This window comes from Thermothelomyces heterothallicus (assembly GCF_042370625.1).
Source record: "Thermothelomyces heterothallicus CBS 202.75 unplaced genomic scaffold P884_scaffold_6, whole genome shotgun sequence".
NCBI classification, from domain to species: domain Eukaryota; kingdom Fungi; phylum Ascomycota; class Sordariomycetes; order Sordariales; family Chaetomiaceae; genus Thermothelomyces; species Thermothelomyces heterothallicus.
The window spans coordinates 971,662-990,129 of record NW_027192567.1 but is presented as its reverse complement, the minus strand read 5'-3'; the positions used below and the strand labels follow the sequence as shown (position 1 = coordinate 990,129).

Sequence of the window (18,468 nt, the reverse complement as noted above, 5' to 3'; positions counted from 1 at the left end):
AATTGCCCTTGCCTGCTGCATCCTTATTTTTTTTTTGGGGGGGGGGGGAGGGGATGCAAAATTATTAGTAACTACAGAGTTGCCGATAATGGCTTTTGCAGCTTGCACATTGCGCAAGAAAAGTTGGAGGGGGCAGAGAGGCTGGGTTGAGGTAAGGATAGCGCTTGATTCAATCGCGCTGCAGGACTTTTTGTAACGTTGAAGAAACCGCCACTCGACCAACCAAACGGTAATGTTTCTAGGGCGCTCGCCTCAGCCTCAGCCCTGAAATTCATTCTTCCCTCTTTTTCCAGGCGCAACAAACGAGGCCAAAGGAAGGCGAAGAACCCTGCCCTTTGCCGATGCGCCTCGCCCGCAACGTTCTGCGACCACACTCCTGCGGCTCTTCAATTCTCAACTGACAGCAGCTTTCTTTGTGTGTGGTTCAATAATCCCGAAAGTTTCGGGCTCGGAGGGCCGAGGGGGGGCGGAGAGAGAGAGAGAGAGAGAGAGATAGATAGAGAGAGAGAGAGAGAGAGAGATAGAGAGAGAACCTATCTCATTCACGCGCCTCCCTGGCCGTGCCTGGTTCGTCGCTCATCGCCATTTCGGTCTTAACCTCTCTCTCACTCACACACACACACACACACACACACACACACACACATCGACGCGCCATTAAACAGACGCGGCAATGGAGATCGCCCAGACCTTGGTGCGCGCCGTCATGCGCGCCTTCTACTCGACCCAGGAGATCCTGGTCATCGAGGCGCTCGTGACGCACTCGGTGCTGCGCGACGACGAACTGGCCTACCTGATGAAGATGAACCTCAAGGACATGCACCGGCTGTGCGCGACCCTCCGCGACGCCCGCTTCCTGGTGGTGCACACGCGGCCCGAGATGCAGGAGGGCAAGACGCGGCCCATCAACCGCACCTACTACTACATCGACTACCGCCAGACCATCGACGCCATCAAGTGGCGCGTCTACAAGTCCGACAAGGACATGCAGGGCAGTGTGCAGCCCGCCGACGAGTCCAAGGAGTACTCGTGCCCGCGCTGCCGCGCCCAGTGGACCCAGCTCGAGGTGCTCGACTCGGTCTCGCCCGCCGGCTTCACCTGCCAGCGCTGCGGGACCGTGCTGGAGCTGTCCAAGGAGAAGGAGACCCCCGGCCACCAGCAGCTCTCCCGCATGAACAACCAGTTCAAGTTCATGACCGACATGCTGCAGGAGATCGACCGCGTCGTCGTCCCCGAGTGCAGCTTCGACAAGGCCATGATGGCCCACCGCCCCATCGTGCGCGCCTCCACCCACGAGGTCCTCCCCAGCGTCCCCGTCGAGCCCGGCATGAACAAGCCGTCCGCCGTCAAGGGCCTGGCCAACGTCGGGCCCAAGACCATGCAGGTCACCATCTCGGACGACAACGAGCAGGAGCGCCTCGAGGAGCGCAAGCGCAAGGAGCGCCTGCTCAAGGAGAACGCCCTGCCCAGCTGGATCACCGAGAGCTCCGTCCCGCCCATCTCCCAGACTCAGTCCTTCGAGATGCGCGACGCCCCCGACGAGGACATGCTCCCCTCCAAGAGGGTCAAGCTGGAAACAGGCAGCCCCACCTCGGCCCCGCCCGACGACAAGGGCAACGCCATGAGCTTCAAGATGGAAGACGAAGACGAGGATGACCTCGAGTTCGAGGATGTTGTATGAGCCAAGCGCCCGGCAAACCAAGTCGAGTCTTGGAGGACAGAAGAGAAGGGGGGATGGGGTGGGGGGGGGAGAGCGGGAGAGCGAGAGAGAGAAAGAAGCGAGCCGAGGCCGGTCACCTTGCCAGACCGCCGGGCACATCAGGGTGATGCCTTTGGCCATACGGCGGTTTTTGAGCCATGCGACGAGTCACTTGGCGTCGAGGCCACTACCCCGAGGTAGTCGCGCGAGGATGGGAATAACCGCTGCCCCTTTAGACTTGCAGCATCCCAGTCCCTGTGTTCATGACTTCGTACCGGATCAGAGTTGACGGGATCATCGAGACCGGCAGAGCGAGAGCCGGATTTGGTTTCGCCGGATTGCGTTGCGGAAACTGGCTCGCATTGGGTGGGACCACAACGGATCAGTCGAGAGTTCTGAAGGGAAAGTATCTGTTTCTAGGGAGCCCAAAAAAAGAGGCCATGCGAGGGAGAAGGAAAAGTAGAGAGTCAAAGGAAGCCGAGGCTCGGCGGACACGACACATTGTTCTTGAGTAGGGTTACGTTCGAGGGGCTGATTTAATTCATACAGGAAAAAAAAAAAAAAAACCAAAAGCACATCCATTCGGCGCTGAGGGGTAGCAAAAAAAAAAAGGAAATAAAAAGGAAACAAAGCAAGAAGATCCTGCTACTCAGGAATAGAGTAATAAAGCCTAACCAGTCCTTATTCGCCGTGTCAAACCCGTCCCTGTCGTGAAGAAACTGCTGTTCTACCTGCGAAATCAGAAACTTCCTGCCCTCTAATACACACACACACACACACACACACACCAACCCACCCTTTCCCCCTCTGTTCTCAGCCGCGAGGTTTACCCACCTCTGCTCCCTTGCTTTCCGTCATACATACTTACGAAGCTGTATTCGCGCCTTGTTAGCACAGGCCTAGGCAAACATAACCGCCAACAAAAAACCGTGGAGGCAAGGAGGAAAAAAATAACTTACATCCAACGTCAGTGTCCTCGAAGTGTTAGCCTCCTGATCGCGGTACACGCCCACCAAGCTCTCGCTGTCCTGGAACAGGGTGGGCTTGAGACTGATGACGATGAACTGCATGCCCGGGCCGGCGTGCTCGCGTATGTACTTTTTGATCTTCTCGACGTTGGCGTTGTCGAGCGCCGCGTCCACCTCGTCCAGCACGAAGAAGGGGCTCGGGTGGTAGCTGTGGATGGCGAACAGCAGCGCGAGCGCGGCCATGGTCTTCTCGCCGCCCGACAGGTGCTCCATGTCGCGGAAGCGCTTGAGCGGCGGCATGGCGTGGTACTTGATGCCCGAGAGGTACGGCGTGTCCGTGTCCTCCTCGATGTCCAGGTACGCCTGCCCGCCGAGCGGGTACGCGTCCGACCGCGTCAGGTCCTTGTACACGTGCGTGATCTGCTCCTGGATGTGCGTGAAGGCGCGGTTGAAGAGCTCGAAGCGCTTCTCCTTGACCTTGGCGAAGGCCTCGCGCGCCGCGCGCAGGGCCGCCCGCGAGTCCTCAAAGTCCTTTTCCGTCGCCTCGAGGCGCGACTTGACCGACTCCAGGCGCTCCATGGCCCGCATGTTGGGGTTGAGCTTTTCGAGCTCGGTGGTGAGCGACGTGATCTTCTCCTGAAGTCTGTCTTCGATGTCATCGTCGGGCTGCGTTCGTTAGCAAATGCGCACACACACACACACAAAAAAAAAAAAAAAAAGAAAAAAAGAAAAAAAAGAAAAGAGAGAGAGGGGGGGAGGGAGGGGGAGAGAGAGGGAGAGAGGGAGAGAGGGAGAGAGGCCACACATACCTTCTTGAGGTCCTCGTCCAGACCATCAAAGTCGATCTCGATGCCGTAGTCGTCCATGGCGTTCTCCAGCACCTCGTCCTCGTCCGCCTCGCCATCAATGTCCATGGCATCCTGGTCCCTCTGGAGCAGCACGTCTTCATTGGGGATGTTGTCGAGCGAGCCCTTGCGCAATGGCAGCTGGATCTGCTCCAGCTTGCACCTCCTGAGCAGGGCGAATTTCTGGGCGCTGTTTTTCTGCACCGTCCCTTCGAGGTTGCTGATCTCCTTCAACCTCGACTCGATCTCTCTGGTCTTCTTCTGCAGATCCTGTTTTGCATCCGCCACCTTCTTGGACTTCTCGGCGTAGCTCGCCCTGACTTCCTCCAGGGATTCCTGCAACGCCGCAAGCTCGTCCTGATCCTGCGCTCTCGCCTCCTCGATGCTCCGCTTCTCCCTCTGGTAGGCCTCGAGGTCCTTCTGGTGCCGCTTCAGGGTCGTCTCCATTGCCCGTACCCTCTCGTTCGCGGAGTCGTGTTGCGACGTCTCCCAGGTCAGGTTGTTTTGGATACGCTGCTTCTGCAGGCCAAAGTCCTGGCGCTTTTGAGCTGCCTCCTGCTCGAGGCTGCCTTGCTGCGCTTCGTAGGCACGAATGTTCTCGTACCCAAGCCGCCTGCAGAAGTTGGCAAAGATCTTATCCTCGACCTCCGATATGGCCTTCTCAAACTTCTCAACGGTGGCACGGGTCCGCTGCAACTCGCCCTCCTTCTCTGCATACTTGGGCTGGTACTCGCGGAGCTGCTGCTTCGCGTGCTCGAGCTCCTTTTCCTTGCTCTTCAGGTTCTTCTCAAAAGCAGCCAGCTCACTCTCCTGGAGCCTGAGGCGTTGCTCCAGCGCGGCAATCTCGTTTTGCAGAGACTCCTCGGCGACCCCTCGCCTCCCCGGCCGCGGCAACTTTGCAATCTCGTCCCGGAACTTCTCGGCCAGCCGCTCGAGGTTCTGTACGTCGTGCTCCTCAAACCGCCGCTTCCCGCCTTTGTCTTCGGGTAACCGACCGCCAGACATGGTCCCGGCCTTGTGGATCACGTAGCCTTGCAGGGTAACCGCCTTGACCTGGATCTTCCTGTTGTAGACGATGTCCTTGGCGATCTCCAAGCTGTCGCAAACTACTGACCCGCCACAGGCGTAGGCGATGGCCCGCTCCAGGGACGGGTCGAAGTCGATCGTGTCGATGGTCAGTCGGGCACCGGATATCCCCTTGACGGCGGAGTTGGAGGTGTTGACCTTGATGTTGTCGAGCGGGATGAATGTTACTGGCGGGAACCGCTGGTCCTTGAGGTACTGAACACAATCCACACCGGTCTTCTCCGTGTCCACCACGACGGCGTCGAATTCGCGCCCCAGCGCCGTGATGACGGCTTCGTCGTACTTTTTCTGCTTGGGCTTGCACAGCTCGCCCACCCGCCCGCGGACCCCCGGGTATATTCGCTTGAGATCGCTGATCATGCTCCTCATCTTGGTCTCCTTCTCATTCTGCCGCCGCCCCATGTCCGCGTCGTCGAGCTTCCGCAGCACGTCACGAAGCTTCTCCTCCAGCTCGGTATGGGTGTTGTTGATCCTGATCCGCTCCGATTGCACGCTGTTAAATTCCTTCTTCTTGGCATCGATATCCCTGGCTGTTTGCCCGACCGAATCCCGAATGGCGTCGCGGCGATCCTTGATCACCTGAGCCTCGCTTTGCAGTTTCTCGATGGCGGCCTCGAAGTTGTCGATCCGACCCTTCAGGCTGTTCACCGTCACCTCGTCGCCCTTCAGCTGACGCTCCAGATTCGCCAGTTTCGCCCGGTTATCCGACGTCTTCCTCATGGCCTCGGCTTGGAGACTGGTGTACTCTTTACGGTCTGCGTCGCTCAACTCCTTGCCCTGCTTCTTGAGCGTTTCGGACCATTGCTTTTCGAACTGTTGCTGTGCTTTCTCGATCGTCGCTAGGTCCTTCTTGAGCTTCTGGATATTGGTCGCCTTGTCATCGCGGTCTTTCTTGACATCGGAAATCCGCTTCCGAAGGATCGCCATATCTTGTGAGCTTTGCGTGATCTTCTCATCGATGGGGACAAGGCTGTTGTCCCTGTTCTCGATGCTCTTCTCTTTGCTCTTGATGCTCTTCTCGATGTGGTTGACCTCGCGACCAACGGTGGCCTGTTCCTTGCGCGCCGCCTCGAGTCTCTTCTCGAACGTTTCCACGTTCCGGCGGAACTCCTTCAGGTTCTCGTGGTGTTCCTGGATCCGGGCGCTGGACTCGTCCATGACGCGCTGGAAGTGGTAAAGCTTCCACAGAATATGGGTAATGACAGCCTCGTCCCGTTCTTGCGTCTTCTTTTGGAAATTTTCGGCCTCCCTCTTCTGCTCCTGGTATTGCTTGATTTCCGAGTTGATACCTCGCCTCCTGTGAAGCTGAAAGTTCTGGTTCTCCGCGGCCCGCTCCACCTCTGCCTGAAGCCTCTCGTACTCATCCTTGTACTCCAGACTTCCCGAGATCTGCTCAATGAGGCGCGTGAGATCCTGTGGAGACTGAGAGGCAATGGCCTCGACGTCTCCTTGAAAGACGAGGAAATTTCGCGCCTTTATAAGGATGTTCTCCTCCTCGAGGGCCTCGTTGTACTGTTGTGCGGTGACAACGCGGTCGTTGATGCGGTACTCGCTAGCACCGCTGCTCGTAATGGTCCGCTTCCACCGCTGTTCCTCGCCCGCATCGTCCTCATAGACGGCCATGACCCACGCCGTCTTAGGGTCGTTCCGCGACGCTCGTTGTGAGGAATCCTCGTCGTCTCCGTCCTCGTGGCCGTTAACCTGTCCGTTCGTCGCTGGCACAGCCGTTCCGTCGTCTTGGATCTTGGACGTCTTCATGACTCGGCCGCGGTAGACGAGCTCGCGAAGATGTGACGATCGCAGGTGTGACGACTTAATGCCCAGAACGAACGATATGGCGTCCATGCTGAATGGGAGCAATCCGTCAACGTCTGGGATACCCGACATACGCGACTGGCCGGGGGGAACTCACGAATTCGACTTTCCGGAGCCATTGGGACCGATGATGGAGGTGAAATAGGAGTCGCCAAAGTAAAGGGTGTGGTGACCCTTGTAGGACTTGAAGTCTAGCACCCAAGGTAAGCTTCATCGTGCGGGTTGTCGTGGCTGTGGCACGTACTGAAGAGCTCGAGACGGATGAGCTTTCCCATTGTTGCGGCTGCTCCTGCGCGCGGAGCTAGTTATCTCGGTTTCGTCGCGTTCAGAATTAGGATCTACGAATGGAACAGCTCGAAAAAACGACGGTCCCAGGTTTGTCGCGCTATCATGGGCGTGAAAACGCGCGTGTTGTAGAAGGCGGAGTGAATGTTTGGCCTGTATCGCCGCATCGGTCGCGCTACCTTAGTGTCCCGCTCGTCAGTTGTCGCGACAAACCCCGAATTTCCCAATCGCGACAGTGACTTGTTCTGGTGGGGGTGTGCCCAGCCCAGAGGTTCAATAGGAGGACGACTTTACAGCACTGAACTCGCACCAGGGTTAGGGTCATACGGCGCTCATCTTCAAGGCGACCATCGGGCATGCTGCTCTTTCCGCTTTGTTCTCCCACTTGTTGCCTCATCTTATCATCTTGTGCGAGAGCAATAACCAGTCGGTTTTCGCTAATATTTTCTGCTAGCGACATTCCAAAGGCGACCTACCAACTGTTGTTTCTGGAGGCGATCGAGGCTGACAAGGTCGTCCGGGATCAATAACAGTACGATATACGGATAATCCGTACAGGGTACGGAGTAGTGGAGGGGCAGCAAACATGTGAACAGGTTCCAGCAGCCTTGACGCCGTTGCATTGCCGCAAGCAACGTTATCCAGTCATAACGTCGCGTTTGGACACGCCAAGTCGGGAGCCAGTCGCAGGGGTTCTCTGACACGCTAAAAGCTGCAGTAGTGTATGTATGTACTGTACAAGATACAACATCTTTTTCCTGCTTTGTGGTCAGCTGGGCACACTCTGCCTGGCATCACAAGCTCGTGCTCCCCCAACCCATTGCCGAAGAGGAGAATAACACCACCGGTGGCCAAAAGGTGTGACAATTTCCCAAGGTCCCCCTGACCGTCGACTACATCACCAGCTTCTCCTCGAACCTCATCTTTAAAAGCACAGGCACAACAGAGCTCCCCTAGAGACTCCGAGGCGCTGTTCGAAACCACCGTCGCCAGCCTGGCAACAGTTCCAGGCGCGCGCAGCACATCGAATAGGATATTCGACTATAACGACCAAACAACCGAGTACACATACCGTTGCGGGTTTGCGCTCGGTGTGCATTCGCCTTTCAAACGGGAACTGTCTTTGTTCGCAAATCCGTCTAAGTTAGTGCCCACCGCTTGTTGATTCTCTTTGGTCTTGCATATCAATGACGTTTGGGATATCCACTAACGATGGCAGCACATTTGTTTATACCACCAAGCTTTTTCTTTTTTCTTTTTTTTTTTTTTTTTTCCTTTTTCGAACTTGACACCTTCTGGCCGCTATCGCCTTGCCGTTGCTAGATTTCTTCGGCTGCATCACCCGCCTCGCTTCGCCAGCCCCTGCAACCCGATCCCATTCAATTGGTCCATTTCAACTTCGCACACCGTAACGCGAGGTCGAGATGGCAGAACCAGAGAACCGCAATAACACCATACCGATCCCCAATAGCGGCGACAACAGTAAGTGGGAAGGCACCTCGACCGACAGCGAAGCCGCCCCGACGCCGGAAATGAGCGGGACGCCCCTCGAGGGCACGTCGCTACACGAACATGATATAGCCACTCCCACCATGGGGCCTGTCCCCGCGAGCCCACGCCTCTCGCGCAATCCGTCCTTCTCGGGGAGCAGTTCGTATCAGGAAGACTGGGATCCGTTCCCGCCCCTGGAGCGCTTGACGGTGCTCGACATACTCGATAACTTCGCCCTGTCGCAGCAGATCGAGAAGCTCCAGAAGGGCATCTCTGCCCAGACAGAAAAGGTGCGCAAGTCGCGCGAGGCCCTCGGAAACAGGAGCCGCATCGCCCGGGAGCGCATGGTAGACGAATGGCGGCGGCGCGTGCCCTCGGCGGAGGAGCAGCTGGACCGCTACCGCAAGCGCATGCGTGCCAGCGTCGAGAAGCTCGGGGCGCGCTGGAACGACACCAAGGCCATCACGCTGCGCGAGAAGATCTCCTTCATCTTCGGCGTCATGAACATCCTGGTCAGCGGCTACCTGATCGGCGGCCTCCCGGAGTGGTTCCACCTCTGGTACACGGTCCAGATCCTCTACTTCATGCCCATCCGCTTCTACACCTACCACAAGCGCGGCTACCACTACTTCCTCGCCGACCTCTGCTACTTTGTCAACCTGCTCCTCCTGCTCAGCATCTGGGTCTTCCCCTCCTCCAAGCGCCTCTTCACCGCCGTCTACTGCCTCGCCTTCGGCAACAACGCCGTCGCCATCATCATGTGGCGCAACTCGCTCGTCTTCCACTCCCTCGACAAGGTCACCTCCCTCTTCATCCACATCATGCCGTGCGCCACCCTGCACTGCATCGTCCACCTCATCGACCCCGCCGTCCAGCGGGCCCGCTTCCCGGCCATCTGGACCATCAAGACCTCCTCCGCCGCCGGCTCCTCCCCCGACTACGCCAGCCCCCTCTTCATGCTCGCCTGGTCCACCATCCCCTACGCCTTCTGGCAGCTCGCGTACTACTTCTTCATCACGGTCCGCCGCCGCGACAAGATCGCCGCCGGCCGCCCCACCTCCTTCACCTGGCTGCGCAAGTCGTACAGCAAGAGCTGGATCGGCAAGATCGTCCTGTCCCTCCCCGACGCCCTGCAGGAGCCCGCCTTCATGCTGATCCAGTACACCTACGCCGTGCTGACCATGCTGCCCTGCCCGCTGTGGCTCTTCAGCCGCTGGGCGTCGGCAACCTTCCTGACGGTCGTCTTCGCCTGGAGCGTCTACAACGGGAGTACCTACTACATCGACGTCTTCGGGAAGCGCTTCCAGAAGGAGCTCGAGGCCATGAAGGCCGAGGTGGCCAAGTGGCAGCACAGCCCGGACATGTGGCCGCACGAGGAAGGCGGGGCGCCCACGCCCAGCGTTGGTCCCGTCGCCGGCGCCGGTGCTGGTGCTGGTAATGGCACTGGTGCGGATGGGGAGGGGAAGAGCGGGAGCGTCGCGGATGTGATCTCGGGCAAGGCGCTGCTGGACGACGATAGCCGGCGAGCGGCCGACAGCGTGGATAACATCCCGCTGCTGAATGACGAGCGGACCTCGTCTGTTCTTGTTACCGGCGTTGATGTGGATGGAGGGGCGAGAGACGTTGCAAGGGAAAGGAGGACTGGTAGTGGGGAGTCATTGTGACCCCTTCCCCCACTTTTTTTCGATAATGTTTTCTTTTTTTTATCTCCGTTTTTGGCCTGGTCGATAATGTTATGATATCCTGGATCGTTTTTTTTTTCCCGTCTTTAATGTTACTGGATTCTCATCTTCGGCCACGGCGAATGGCGAACGAGTCTTGAGTTGACTCGAGAGTGCCTGGGGCTCTTTGTGTCACCATCAAGTGATGGCGCCCCAATCCCTTCTTTCCAACGGCCTGTTGACACGATTGGGGCGGACGGCTGGAGGAGCTGAACGGAAACAAAACCAGTCGGAACCTCTCTGGTACGCTGCTTGGCACCGGGCACCATGTCCGGCAGCTTCACTATCGAGCGCTTTCGCTCTTGAGAAGGACTCTAAACAAGACCATTTTTACCCATTTGCTTGGACAGCTTTTCACCGCCATCTTTTACTTGTATGCTCCCGAACCCTCTCGCCAAGCGGATACGAACCCGGCATTTTAACTCTGATCAAAAAGACCTCGGCCATGCAATCCGAGACCGCAATCAGATAGCCGTAGTCATGTGTATATAATACCCTCGTGATAAAGCCCAAAGATGGCCTTCGAGCCGCATCTGGCAATCCAGAGGATGTAGCATGGCAGCCTCTACAGGTTGACCGGGTCCTGATCGTCGCCGGGATCGCAAATGCTTTGGTATCTCGGGACTTGTCTACCCTTCTTGTTTACGGTTCCAAAACGTCGGAGGGAGGGAAAAGAAAGGGCGGGGCGCTGAGGAAAACATAATTGCGTGGGCCATCAATCTGCCAGTCTCTTGGGTCGAATGAGGCGGGTTAGCAAGCCAAAGGATATGGAGTCCAACATCTTGGGTCAGAGAGTCGAAAGAGGACAGTACGCGAGAGACCAAAAGGCCGCAGCCCAAGAGGTTGGCATTAAGAAGTCGATGCCGGAAGGGGAAGAAGGCTCTAGCCACTGGCACCCAATTACCATGACCGCAAAATAGACTTGACCTCCAGCCCAAGACCTTGCCGCCTCAAAAGCGTGAATGATTACCGAGTCTGCCTCGCTCCATGACAAGACACCCAACGCCGGAAATCCCAAGGACGCGTGCACCCGTTCCCCCCCCCCCCCCCCCCCCCCCCGCCCCGAAAAGTAAAATCATGCCGCTGAAACCTCCCAAGCCAAGGGCGCAAAAGATCCGCTTCCCATATCCATTCCGCTGCCCATGCCGGCGCAGGCTGATCGGTTGAAACACTTGGACTCCCAACTCCGGCCCGGTCCCAGATCCCATGCACACATGCCGATCCCAAATCATTCCGCTTCCCATTCAGATCCCAATGTCTCATACGCTTCCAGAAAGAAACAAACAAAAAAAAACTTCCATCAAATGCAGATCCAGGCCGAATATCCTTGCTCCACCGCCACAACACGAGGTGGCTCCCTTCCCTCTCCTCTCTGCCACACAGCACGGAGTGGCTCTCCTCTCGCTCAAGTCTGCCACAACACGAGGCGGCCTCCTCCTTCACTCCTCCTTCCTGCCACAGCACGGGGTGGCTTTCCTTTTCATTCCTCCGCTACCGCAAGGGGAGGTTGAACTCAATCCCAAACGTTCCCCTCCCCTCCCCTCCCCTCCATTTACCGGATAACGGGCAGATCAATGCTGCCACCCAGTAACCTGACGGGCTGCTTCGGCTTGAACACCTCCCAAAACCGCAATGTCTCGTCCCCGGCCCCCGTCACCACCTGCGTGCCGTCGGGGCTCATGGCGAGGTAGAGCACGCGGTAGGTGTGGCCCGTCAGGCTGGCGACGCGCGTCATGGAGGGGTACTTCCAGATGACGAGGTTGTTCTGGATGTAGCCGTGGGTCGAGACGAGCTCGTTCGAGTTCTTGGACCACATGAGGTTGCAGACCTGGCTGCCCGTGTCGACGTCGTTGCGGACGCTTCCGCGCACCGTGTCGTGGAAGATGATGCGGCGGTCGGCGGTGCCGCCGCCCGAGGCGAGGAGCCCGCGCTGGTGGGGGGACCAGGCGAGGGCTTTGACGGCGGCGATGTGCTCGTTGAAGCACCAGAGGGGTTTCTGGTCCATGGCCTTGTCCCAGACCATGACCGTGTTGTCGTTGGAGCCGCTGGCTAACTGGCCGTCCTGGCAGTTCCACTTCAGGCCGCACACCTCTTGCTTGTGTCCGGTCAGCTGCTTGACCCACTGATCGGGCGCCCGGACGTCGCGATGCAGGATGGTCCGGTCGCGCGAGCCGGTAGAGAGAATGTGGGCATTCCACGCGAGGCAGCCGACGCGCGCGGTGTGACCCGTCATCGTCCGGAGCCTCTTAAACTTCTGAGCATCCCAGATCTGCACCAGGCCCTTCTTGGTGCCGACGGCAACATGCGTCCCTTTCTGGATCCAGGATACGCTGGTGACCTTGTCGTCTTCGAGTGTGCACAGCTTCGCCACCTTACCGTTCTGTGCATTGTACATGAAAACGCCAGCGCCCAGGCCGACGGCTAGAACATCCGAGCTGCCCCAGTCCATCAAGTTAAGATAGAAATCCTCGGCCAAGTTCGGTGCATCCAGCACCTTGATCGGCACCTTGGCGACAGTCCTGTGTTGGCGCCGCGGGGCAAGGAGCATCTGCTGACTTGTGTACGAGATGGGGGTGGTGCTGTAGGTATCCAGGCGAGGATCCGGAATCAGGTTGTGCCCTCTTTGTGGTGTTTTCCTGGGGGTCGAGAGGCCGACCAGGTGTTGATGACGGGGGGAGACGTAGGAAAACAGATTCTTCTGTGGTGTTGCTGGGAGAGAAGACGTATTCCTGGGAGGCGTGCGCATCCGTTCGTCCCCCGTCCACCTGGGTGAGACTTGTGGCACACTGTCATCGTCAAAGAGCTCAGCACGCAGCAGCTGTCTGAAAGTCTCATCCGCTTCTTCACCTACAGAGAGGGTTAATCACAATCGACCACAAGAACCTGAGAGGGATTGCCCTGCTTACTCTTCTGGGAACGATACCCCCTCGGCGGGCTTCTTGGCCTGCCCCTTTCTGGAGTTGGCCGAGGCGGCGGGGGGATCAAGTGAAATCCAGACTGCAAGTCACGGCCAGACCTTGCCGGGATAAATCTGGGGGATAACGTAAGCAGCAATTCAGAGACGAGCAAGGAGATCAGCAGGAGGGATTACCGGTCGGCATCGATTCTCTGCCGTTTCCTACGCGGGCTTCCATAGATGCGTTCCCTTTGCGAGTCGGTTGATCGCACGCTGGAGGGGTTGGAGGGCTCGCTGATGCTGTAGTCGGCAGCTGACGGGCGGAGCTGGCCGATGGTCGTGCCCATTCGGTTTGATGGCGGGCCACCGGGCAGCAGTCCCGAAGGAGGTCTCGCGGCAGGAGGGTGGTCGAACTTTGTGCTCGACGAACCGGGACCTGTGGCGGGCAGATTTGTTTGGCCGTCTCGGGCGATGTTGAACGACATTCTGAAAGAGAATGAATAGAGCTAATCAGAAAGCAAGCCGTGCACAATATGCGCGCATGCGGTTGGAGAGCGCGCGGTGTCGTTGTCGCCAAACACTTGCGAGAAGGCGCGCGCTGATCTCCTCGACGCGGGCGGGCGAGCGACCGACCGAAAGAGCGTGGTTTCCGTTCGGCCGCGTTGGTTCTGAATGCGCGCCGGATGGAAGAACAAGCGAAAGTCTAAAGCGCAAAAAGAATCGCCAATGATTTCTGTGCCTGAATGACTGTGGTGCTGGCCAGAGAAAAAGCCCGACCGACGAACTAGATAGAGAGCGTTGAATTCTCGAACTCGCAGATTGTTGTTTTGGGGATGGAGGAGTTGTCTGCGGGGCGATGGACGCGACAGAATAAATCAGGCGCGCAGTTGTTTTGGGCTCTCTGACGTCGTCGCTCGTCGCTCGTTCAATGGCGGGGCAACGGAGGCTGAGGGCAGGGCAGTTGGCCCAAGCGCAGGAGGTTGAATGGGCGTATCCAGAGATCACGGACTCTTCATCTCAATCTCGCAAAGTCGTCGGGGTTGGGTTCGGTTATTGACTGGAGGTGGTGATAATCGCAAAAAGTATCGACGGCGACGGCGGTGATGTGTGTGGCAGGGCGGAGAAGTGTGGTCGATCGGGAGAAGGAATGAGGTTGGAAAGGATGGACATGGGAGTACCTCCCGCTCCCCCTGCCCGGGCCTTGCTAGCGTTAGTGGGCCCATACGAACCGCGGCCCTCTTGTGTTAACGTTAGCGCGTTCTGTTGTCTTACTCTTACCGTATTGACAGCCCGTATTTTATTCTGACCAATGAAACTTTTGCATTCCTGGCGGTAGTTAATTGCTTCGATTTCGCATCGAAACGCTTCCATTCAAACATTTCGAAGCAAAAGAGCCGGGAGCGGCGGACTGCAATCGCGCTCTACCGCTCATTCGCCCTCTATGACCAGCCATCCTGGCATCCACGCACGAGCCATCAAAACATGCACAACGCTTCGCGGGCGCAATCGATTTATCACAGCTCGCAACTACACGATCTAGGGCGCAAGGAAAATTTGCAAAGGCAGCTCACGGCTTTACTATATTGCCTATCATCACCTGAATGGTTTACTCCTTGTCAGGACTGTTAAAATTTCTCTTCAATCGACCTTGACTAAAGCCTCTTATCGATTGGAAGACGCGGCGCTTATTGTAAGGGCACAACTATGGGCGGATGTTGTGACCGAACCTCAAAGACACGGCCTATCAAGAAAATATCAAAGACATGCGTCGTCGAAAATAACGGAAACGCGGTACAAAAATACAAGGATACAAGCTCTTGAGGATGGCAAACAGGCATGGGCACCGATTGTTATTATCGATCCACATACAGCCATGGATCTTGCTGCTTGTTGCGGCCGCCAGATAGCCAAGGGATGCGTGCGGGCGTGCATTGCAGCATCTGTCTTTGCTGTCTTCTGGTTCGTCAGATCCGCCTTTGTTGTTGTCGTTTTATTTTATTTCATTTTTGTTTGGTTTTGTTTTGATGATCCTGGTACCGCTGCAAGGCCATCGCGGCCCGGGGCGCTGAGAGTGGCTGATAATCCCGGCTCAACCGTCTGCGCCCGTTGCCACGAGACCTGCTTTTCCCTTGCGCTGGCCAATCAATCCGGCGCGTCCCGTCGCGCGTTGCCCCGCGTCTGGTTCGCGTCTCTCAATTCAACCCTTCCCCCTCCACCCGTCCGCAACCCGACTTGTTTGTTGTCACCCCACCTGCCACTCCAGCCCGGCGTCCTATGGAACTGTTGGGCGGAGGTGGGGAGGGTGGCTGCAATGGCCCCAATTCTCGGATCACGGAGATGAGCCGAAAGTCTGGTCGATCGGGCAGGTGCCGGGCTTAGCAGGCGGCAATACGACATCAGAAGCGTTCATGCGACTGTGCGCCTGAACGATGCCTAGTACGGAGTATGCGGTACGGAATACGGATTCACATCAGTAGCTGCTTGGGTTCTGGGGTTCCCACGAGAGAGAGAGCACCGTCACCAATCGTTCCCATTACGTCCCTTACATACTGCACTGTAGAGATGCTGAGAGTGTTCTGTACACTAAAAGTACATACATCACTCTGTATGTGCGTTGGAGATCCCGAAACGGTACCTAAGCGAGGTGCTTGACAGATATGTGACGAGGGGAGACGGACGGCAAAGTTAGCATTTTGGTATTAGGGCCAAGGTTGCACAAGCGGTGATCTCTCCCGTCGCAAAAGCTTAAATCCTCAGGCACGTTTCCGCGCAGATCTTGTGCTGTACGTCATGATCCTGATTCCATCATCATTCCATCGTCCCTCCTTTCACTGCATCTAGCGCCCCCGATGCGACGACATGTTTGGCCGCCGCACACCTGAGCACAACTCGGCCATATTCTCGGATCAATTGGGCCTTCTCTCTCGGTGCGTGGAATGCGTACGTATCCGTAGCCGCCCGACCCTCGGCCCCTCCCGAGATCATCTGGCAGGAATAGCCCACCCCTTGTGTTTTTCGGTGATGGCAGATCATGTCAACCCATCCATTTGATGATGAGCGACAAGAACCTTTCAAGACCATCTCAAAAACAGCAACCCGTGCAAAACAATCTGCTACCCATCTATCACACGAAGGTGGTATGTTGCGAGGATGAAGGAAGGGGTATCTTGATAGTCTTTAGCATCTGAAGCGCCTTTGTTTTGTCGCCCATTCCATGCTCCAGTCAGCCAGATCATCTCTTATCCTTTGCCCATCGGTCCCCGGGTCTCTAATCTTTCTCCTCTATACGATCTCAGGCCTTGTTGTTTCTTTCATTTTCTTTTCTTTTCTTTTCTTTTTCTTCTTCTTCTTCTTTTTTTTTTTCAGTTAGTCGTACTGAAACAACGGCCTGACGCTCTCGCCGTAGTGCACTCGCCGGATGGCCTCGGCAAAGGTGCCGCTGACGTCGAGTACCTCCAGCTTGGCGCAGCGCGCCTGGTGCGCCTCCTGCGCGACCGTGTTGGTGACGACGACCCGGTCGAGCGCGGGCGCGTCGGCGATGCGCACCGCCGCGTCGCCGCTCAGCACTCCGTGCGTCAGCAGCGCCACCACCCGCTCCGCCCCCTCGCGCCGGAGCAGCCGCGCCGCCCGCAGGATCGTCTCGGCCGTGTCGGCCAGGTCGTCCACAAGGATGCACACCCGCCCGTCCACGTCCCCGACGAGCGTCATGGCGGCGGCGGCTGCTGCTGCTGCGGCCCGGGGGACAAGCGGCACCTTCGGGGAGCGGCGTTCTATCACGTCGTCGTAGCGCTCGTCGTTAGTTTCATGGTGAGGGGACTTGGATTTGAGCCAAATCAAAGCTGTAAAAGACGGGAGGAAGGGGACGAAATGCATACCCTTGTGGATGAGGGCAAAGGCCAGCCCAAGACGGTCGGCTATGGCGCTGGCACGCTTAGCGCCGCCCGCATCGGGACTGACGATGACAGCGTCGCGATAGCTGGGTATGTTCTGCTTGATGTAGCGCATCAGGAGCGGGCGGGCGTAGAGGTTATCAACTGCAAGAGCTGCGAGTCAGCCATGCATGCCGCTCCGCGCGGGCGAACTTCGTCAGGCAGTCGCATCAACAGACGTACCCGGGATATCAAAGAAGCCCTGATAGGCTCTCTCGTGCAGATCGCAGGTCAAGATCCGGTCCGCCCCGGCGCACGTCAACAGGTCCGCCGCCAGGGAGCCAACGTGCGCCGTGACATGCTCGTGTCCCGGCTTGGCCTGCAGCGCCATCATCATCATCATCGTCGTCGACGACGATGACGAGGGATTCTCGTGATCGAGCACGGTGTAGCTGCTGCGTTCCGCCACTTCCAACTTCCCTTTGCCGTCGCGCTGCGGCGCGCCGACCCTCGAGAAGGGCAGGTCCGGCTGTCTCGAGTACGGAAACAGGGGCAGGACAGCCGTGACCCTCTTCGCGCTGCCCGTCTTGCAGGCCGAGATCATGATGCAGAGCTCGATGAAGTAGTCGTTGACCGTGTGTTTGCCCTCTCCGTTGCTCGCTCCCCCGCCGCTGTTCTCGATCCCATCGCCCCCAGCCCAGCCGTCATCGGACCCCGTCACCCCGCGAGCGGGCTCGGTATGCCCGCCGACCCCGAAGCTTTGCACGATGTAGACATCCTTGCCCCTCACCGAATCCCTGATCTCGCACCGTGTCTCGCCGCTCGCAAACTTGCCAAGCACCCTGCTCGAGGGCGCGATTCCCAAGACCGAGGCGACCCGGTCGACGAAGGTCGGGTGTGAGGACCCCGATAAGAGGACGAGGTTGCGGACCATTCTTATTCTTTTTTTTTCTCTGCCTGTTTTTTCTCTAGCCAGCCTCCAAGGATCGTTTGAGCCGTTGGCTGGTTGACTGGCTGGTGGTTCGCAGTGACTCAATCGTATTCATTACCGTATCATCGGCCTTCAACCGTCAGTAGAAGAACGTATCCGCCCTCGTCGACAGTCAAAACGGACCGGTGGTCTGTAAGGTAGATAGGGCAAACAACGAGTCCAAGCTGTACCTGGCGCGGCCCTTGGAACAGAGAGACGGAGAGAGGAAAGCTCAACGGGTATCAGAGATTAGAAAACAGGAAGGAAGGAGGAATGAAGCCATCTGAGAGCAAGTGAGGAAGGTTTAACAGTACGCCCCGCTCGGCACAAAAACGACGGGATTGGCCGCCGGGACGGGTTGTTTCACCACCTAAACCAGAGTCGAGGGGGAAAGAGGAGGGGAGGGAGCACGACAGATAATCCACTGTATAGCCTGTGCTATGGTATGTTATCTTGTGGCGTGACACTGAGGTACGTTCAAAGACCCTTTTCGGTGCCCAGTCAGGCCTGCTCCGGTCGTACAAAGGGCGGGGGTTGGAGTGCACGAAAAGATCACTAGAAGTCATGCTCCCCATTGATGGCCGGGCTCGTCGTGAAGGAGGGAGAGACCTGGGATGCAAGCCTGTCAGGCACTTGTACATACATACATGTACTTGAGTAGCAACGCCGACAACCGCGAGACGTAAGCCACCCGCTCCGCTGTTGGGCTAGAATAATGGCCTAAGAGATTGGGAGGCGTTGGGTTCTCGCATGCACCTCGGTGCCCGAAAGGGAAGGGACACCCCCCCCCCCCCCCCCCAAAAAAAAAAAAAAAAAAAAAAAA

At 57.5% G+C, this 18,468-nt stretch overlaps 5 protein-coding genes across 5 annotated transcripts; 2 read left to right on the top strand and 3 right to left on the bottom strand.

Annotated features, from left to right (window-relative positions):
• Positions 1-673: 673 nt before the first annotated feature.
• Positions 674-1,681, top strand: P884DRAFT_276259 (uncharacterized protein; the record flags this gene model as incomplete). Its single annotated transcript, XM_069442938.1, has 1 exon — positions 674-1,681. The coding sequence occupies one exon, from the start codon at positions 674-676 to the stop codon at positions 1,679-1,681; it is 1,008 nt and encodes a 335-aa protein (XP_069299376.1).
• A 605-nt stretch (positions 1,682-2,286) lies between these two features.
• P884DRAFT_328420 (SMC1-like protein) lies at positions 2,287-6,911 on the bottom strand. The gene is made up of 5 exons (XM_069445595.1): positions 6,658-6,911; positions 6,511-6,604; positions 3,477-6,444; positions 2,659-3,333; positions 2,287-2,571 (listed from the first exon to the last, which is right to left on the bottom strand). Exons 1-5 carry the CDS (start codon positions 6,686-6,688, stop codon positions 2,554-2,556), a joined length of 3,786 nt encoding a protein of 1,261 aa, XP_069299375.1. The 5' UTR covers positions 6,689-6,911; the 3' UTR covers positions 2,287-2,553.
• Positions 6,912-8,122: 1,211 nt separating this feature from the next.
• On the top strand, positions 8,123-9,853 carry P884DRAFT_298315 (uncharacterized protein; the record flags this gene model as incomplete). The annotated part of the gene is made up of 1 exon (XM_069444592.1): positions 8,123-9,853. One exon carries the CDS (start codon positions 8,123-8,125, stop codon positions 9,851-9,853), a length of 1,731 nt encoding a protein of 576 aa, XP_069299374.1.
• A 1,113-nt stretch (positions 9,854-10,966) lies between these two features.
• Positions 10,967-13,786, bottom strand: P884DRAFT_220315 (quinon protein alcohol dehydrogenase-like superfamily). The gene is made up of 3 exons (XM_069439447.1): positions 13,002-13,786; positions 12,817-12,941; positions 10,967-12,757 (listed from the first exon to the last, which is right to left on the bottom strand). The coding sequence occupies exons 1-3, from the start codon at positions 13,289-13,291 to the stop codon at positions 11,463-11,465; spliced, it is 1,710 nt and encodes a 569-aa protein (XP_069299373.1). The 5' UTR covers positions 13,292-13,786; the 3' UTR covers positions 10,967-11,462.
• A 2,386-nt stretch (positions 13,787-16,172) lies between these two features.
• On the bottom strand, positions 16,173-17,785 carry P884DRAFT_283778 (phosphoribosyltransferase-like protein; the record flags this gene model as incomplete). Its single annotated transcript, XM_069443682.1, has 3 exons — positions 16,919-17,785; positions 16,682-16,840; positions 16,173-16,576 (listed from the first exon to the last, which is right to left on the bottom strand). Exons 1-3 carry the CDS (start codon positions 17,607-17,609, stop codon positions 16,173-16,175), a joined length of 1,254 nt encoding a protein of 417 aa, XP_069299372.1. The 5' UTR covers positions 17,610-17,785.
• Positions 17,786-18,468: the final 683 nt, after the last annotated feature.

Coding starts and splice junctions, on each gene's coding strand:
- P884DRAFT_220315 (XM_069439447.1), bottom strand. CDS start 13,291: ATGTCGTTCAACATCGCCCGAGACGGCCAAACAAATCTGCCCGCCACA. Junction 12,942..13,001: donor CAGAGAATCGATGCCGACCG/GTAATCCCTCCT, acceptor GTTATCCCCCAG/ATTTATCCCGGCAAGGTCTG. Junction 12,758..12,816: donor GGGGTATCGTTCCCAGAAGA/GTAAGCAGGGCA, acceptor CCCTCTCTGTAG/GTGAAGAAGCGGATGAGACT.
- P884DRAFT_328420 (XM_069445595.1), bottom strand. CDS start 6,688: ATGGGAAAGCTCATCCGTCTCGAGCTCTTCA. Junction 6,605..6,657: donor CATCCGTCTCGAGCTCTTCA/GTACGTGCCACA, acceptor CTTGGGTGCTAG/ACTTCAAGTCCTACAAGGGT. Junction 3,334..3,476: donor TGGACGAGGACCTCAAGAAG/GTATGTGTGGCC, acceptor TAACGAACGCAG/CCCGACGATGACATCGAAGA.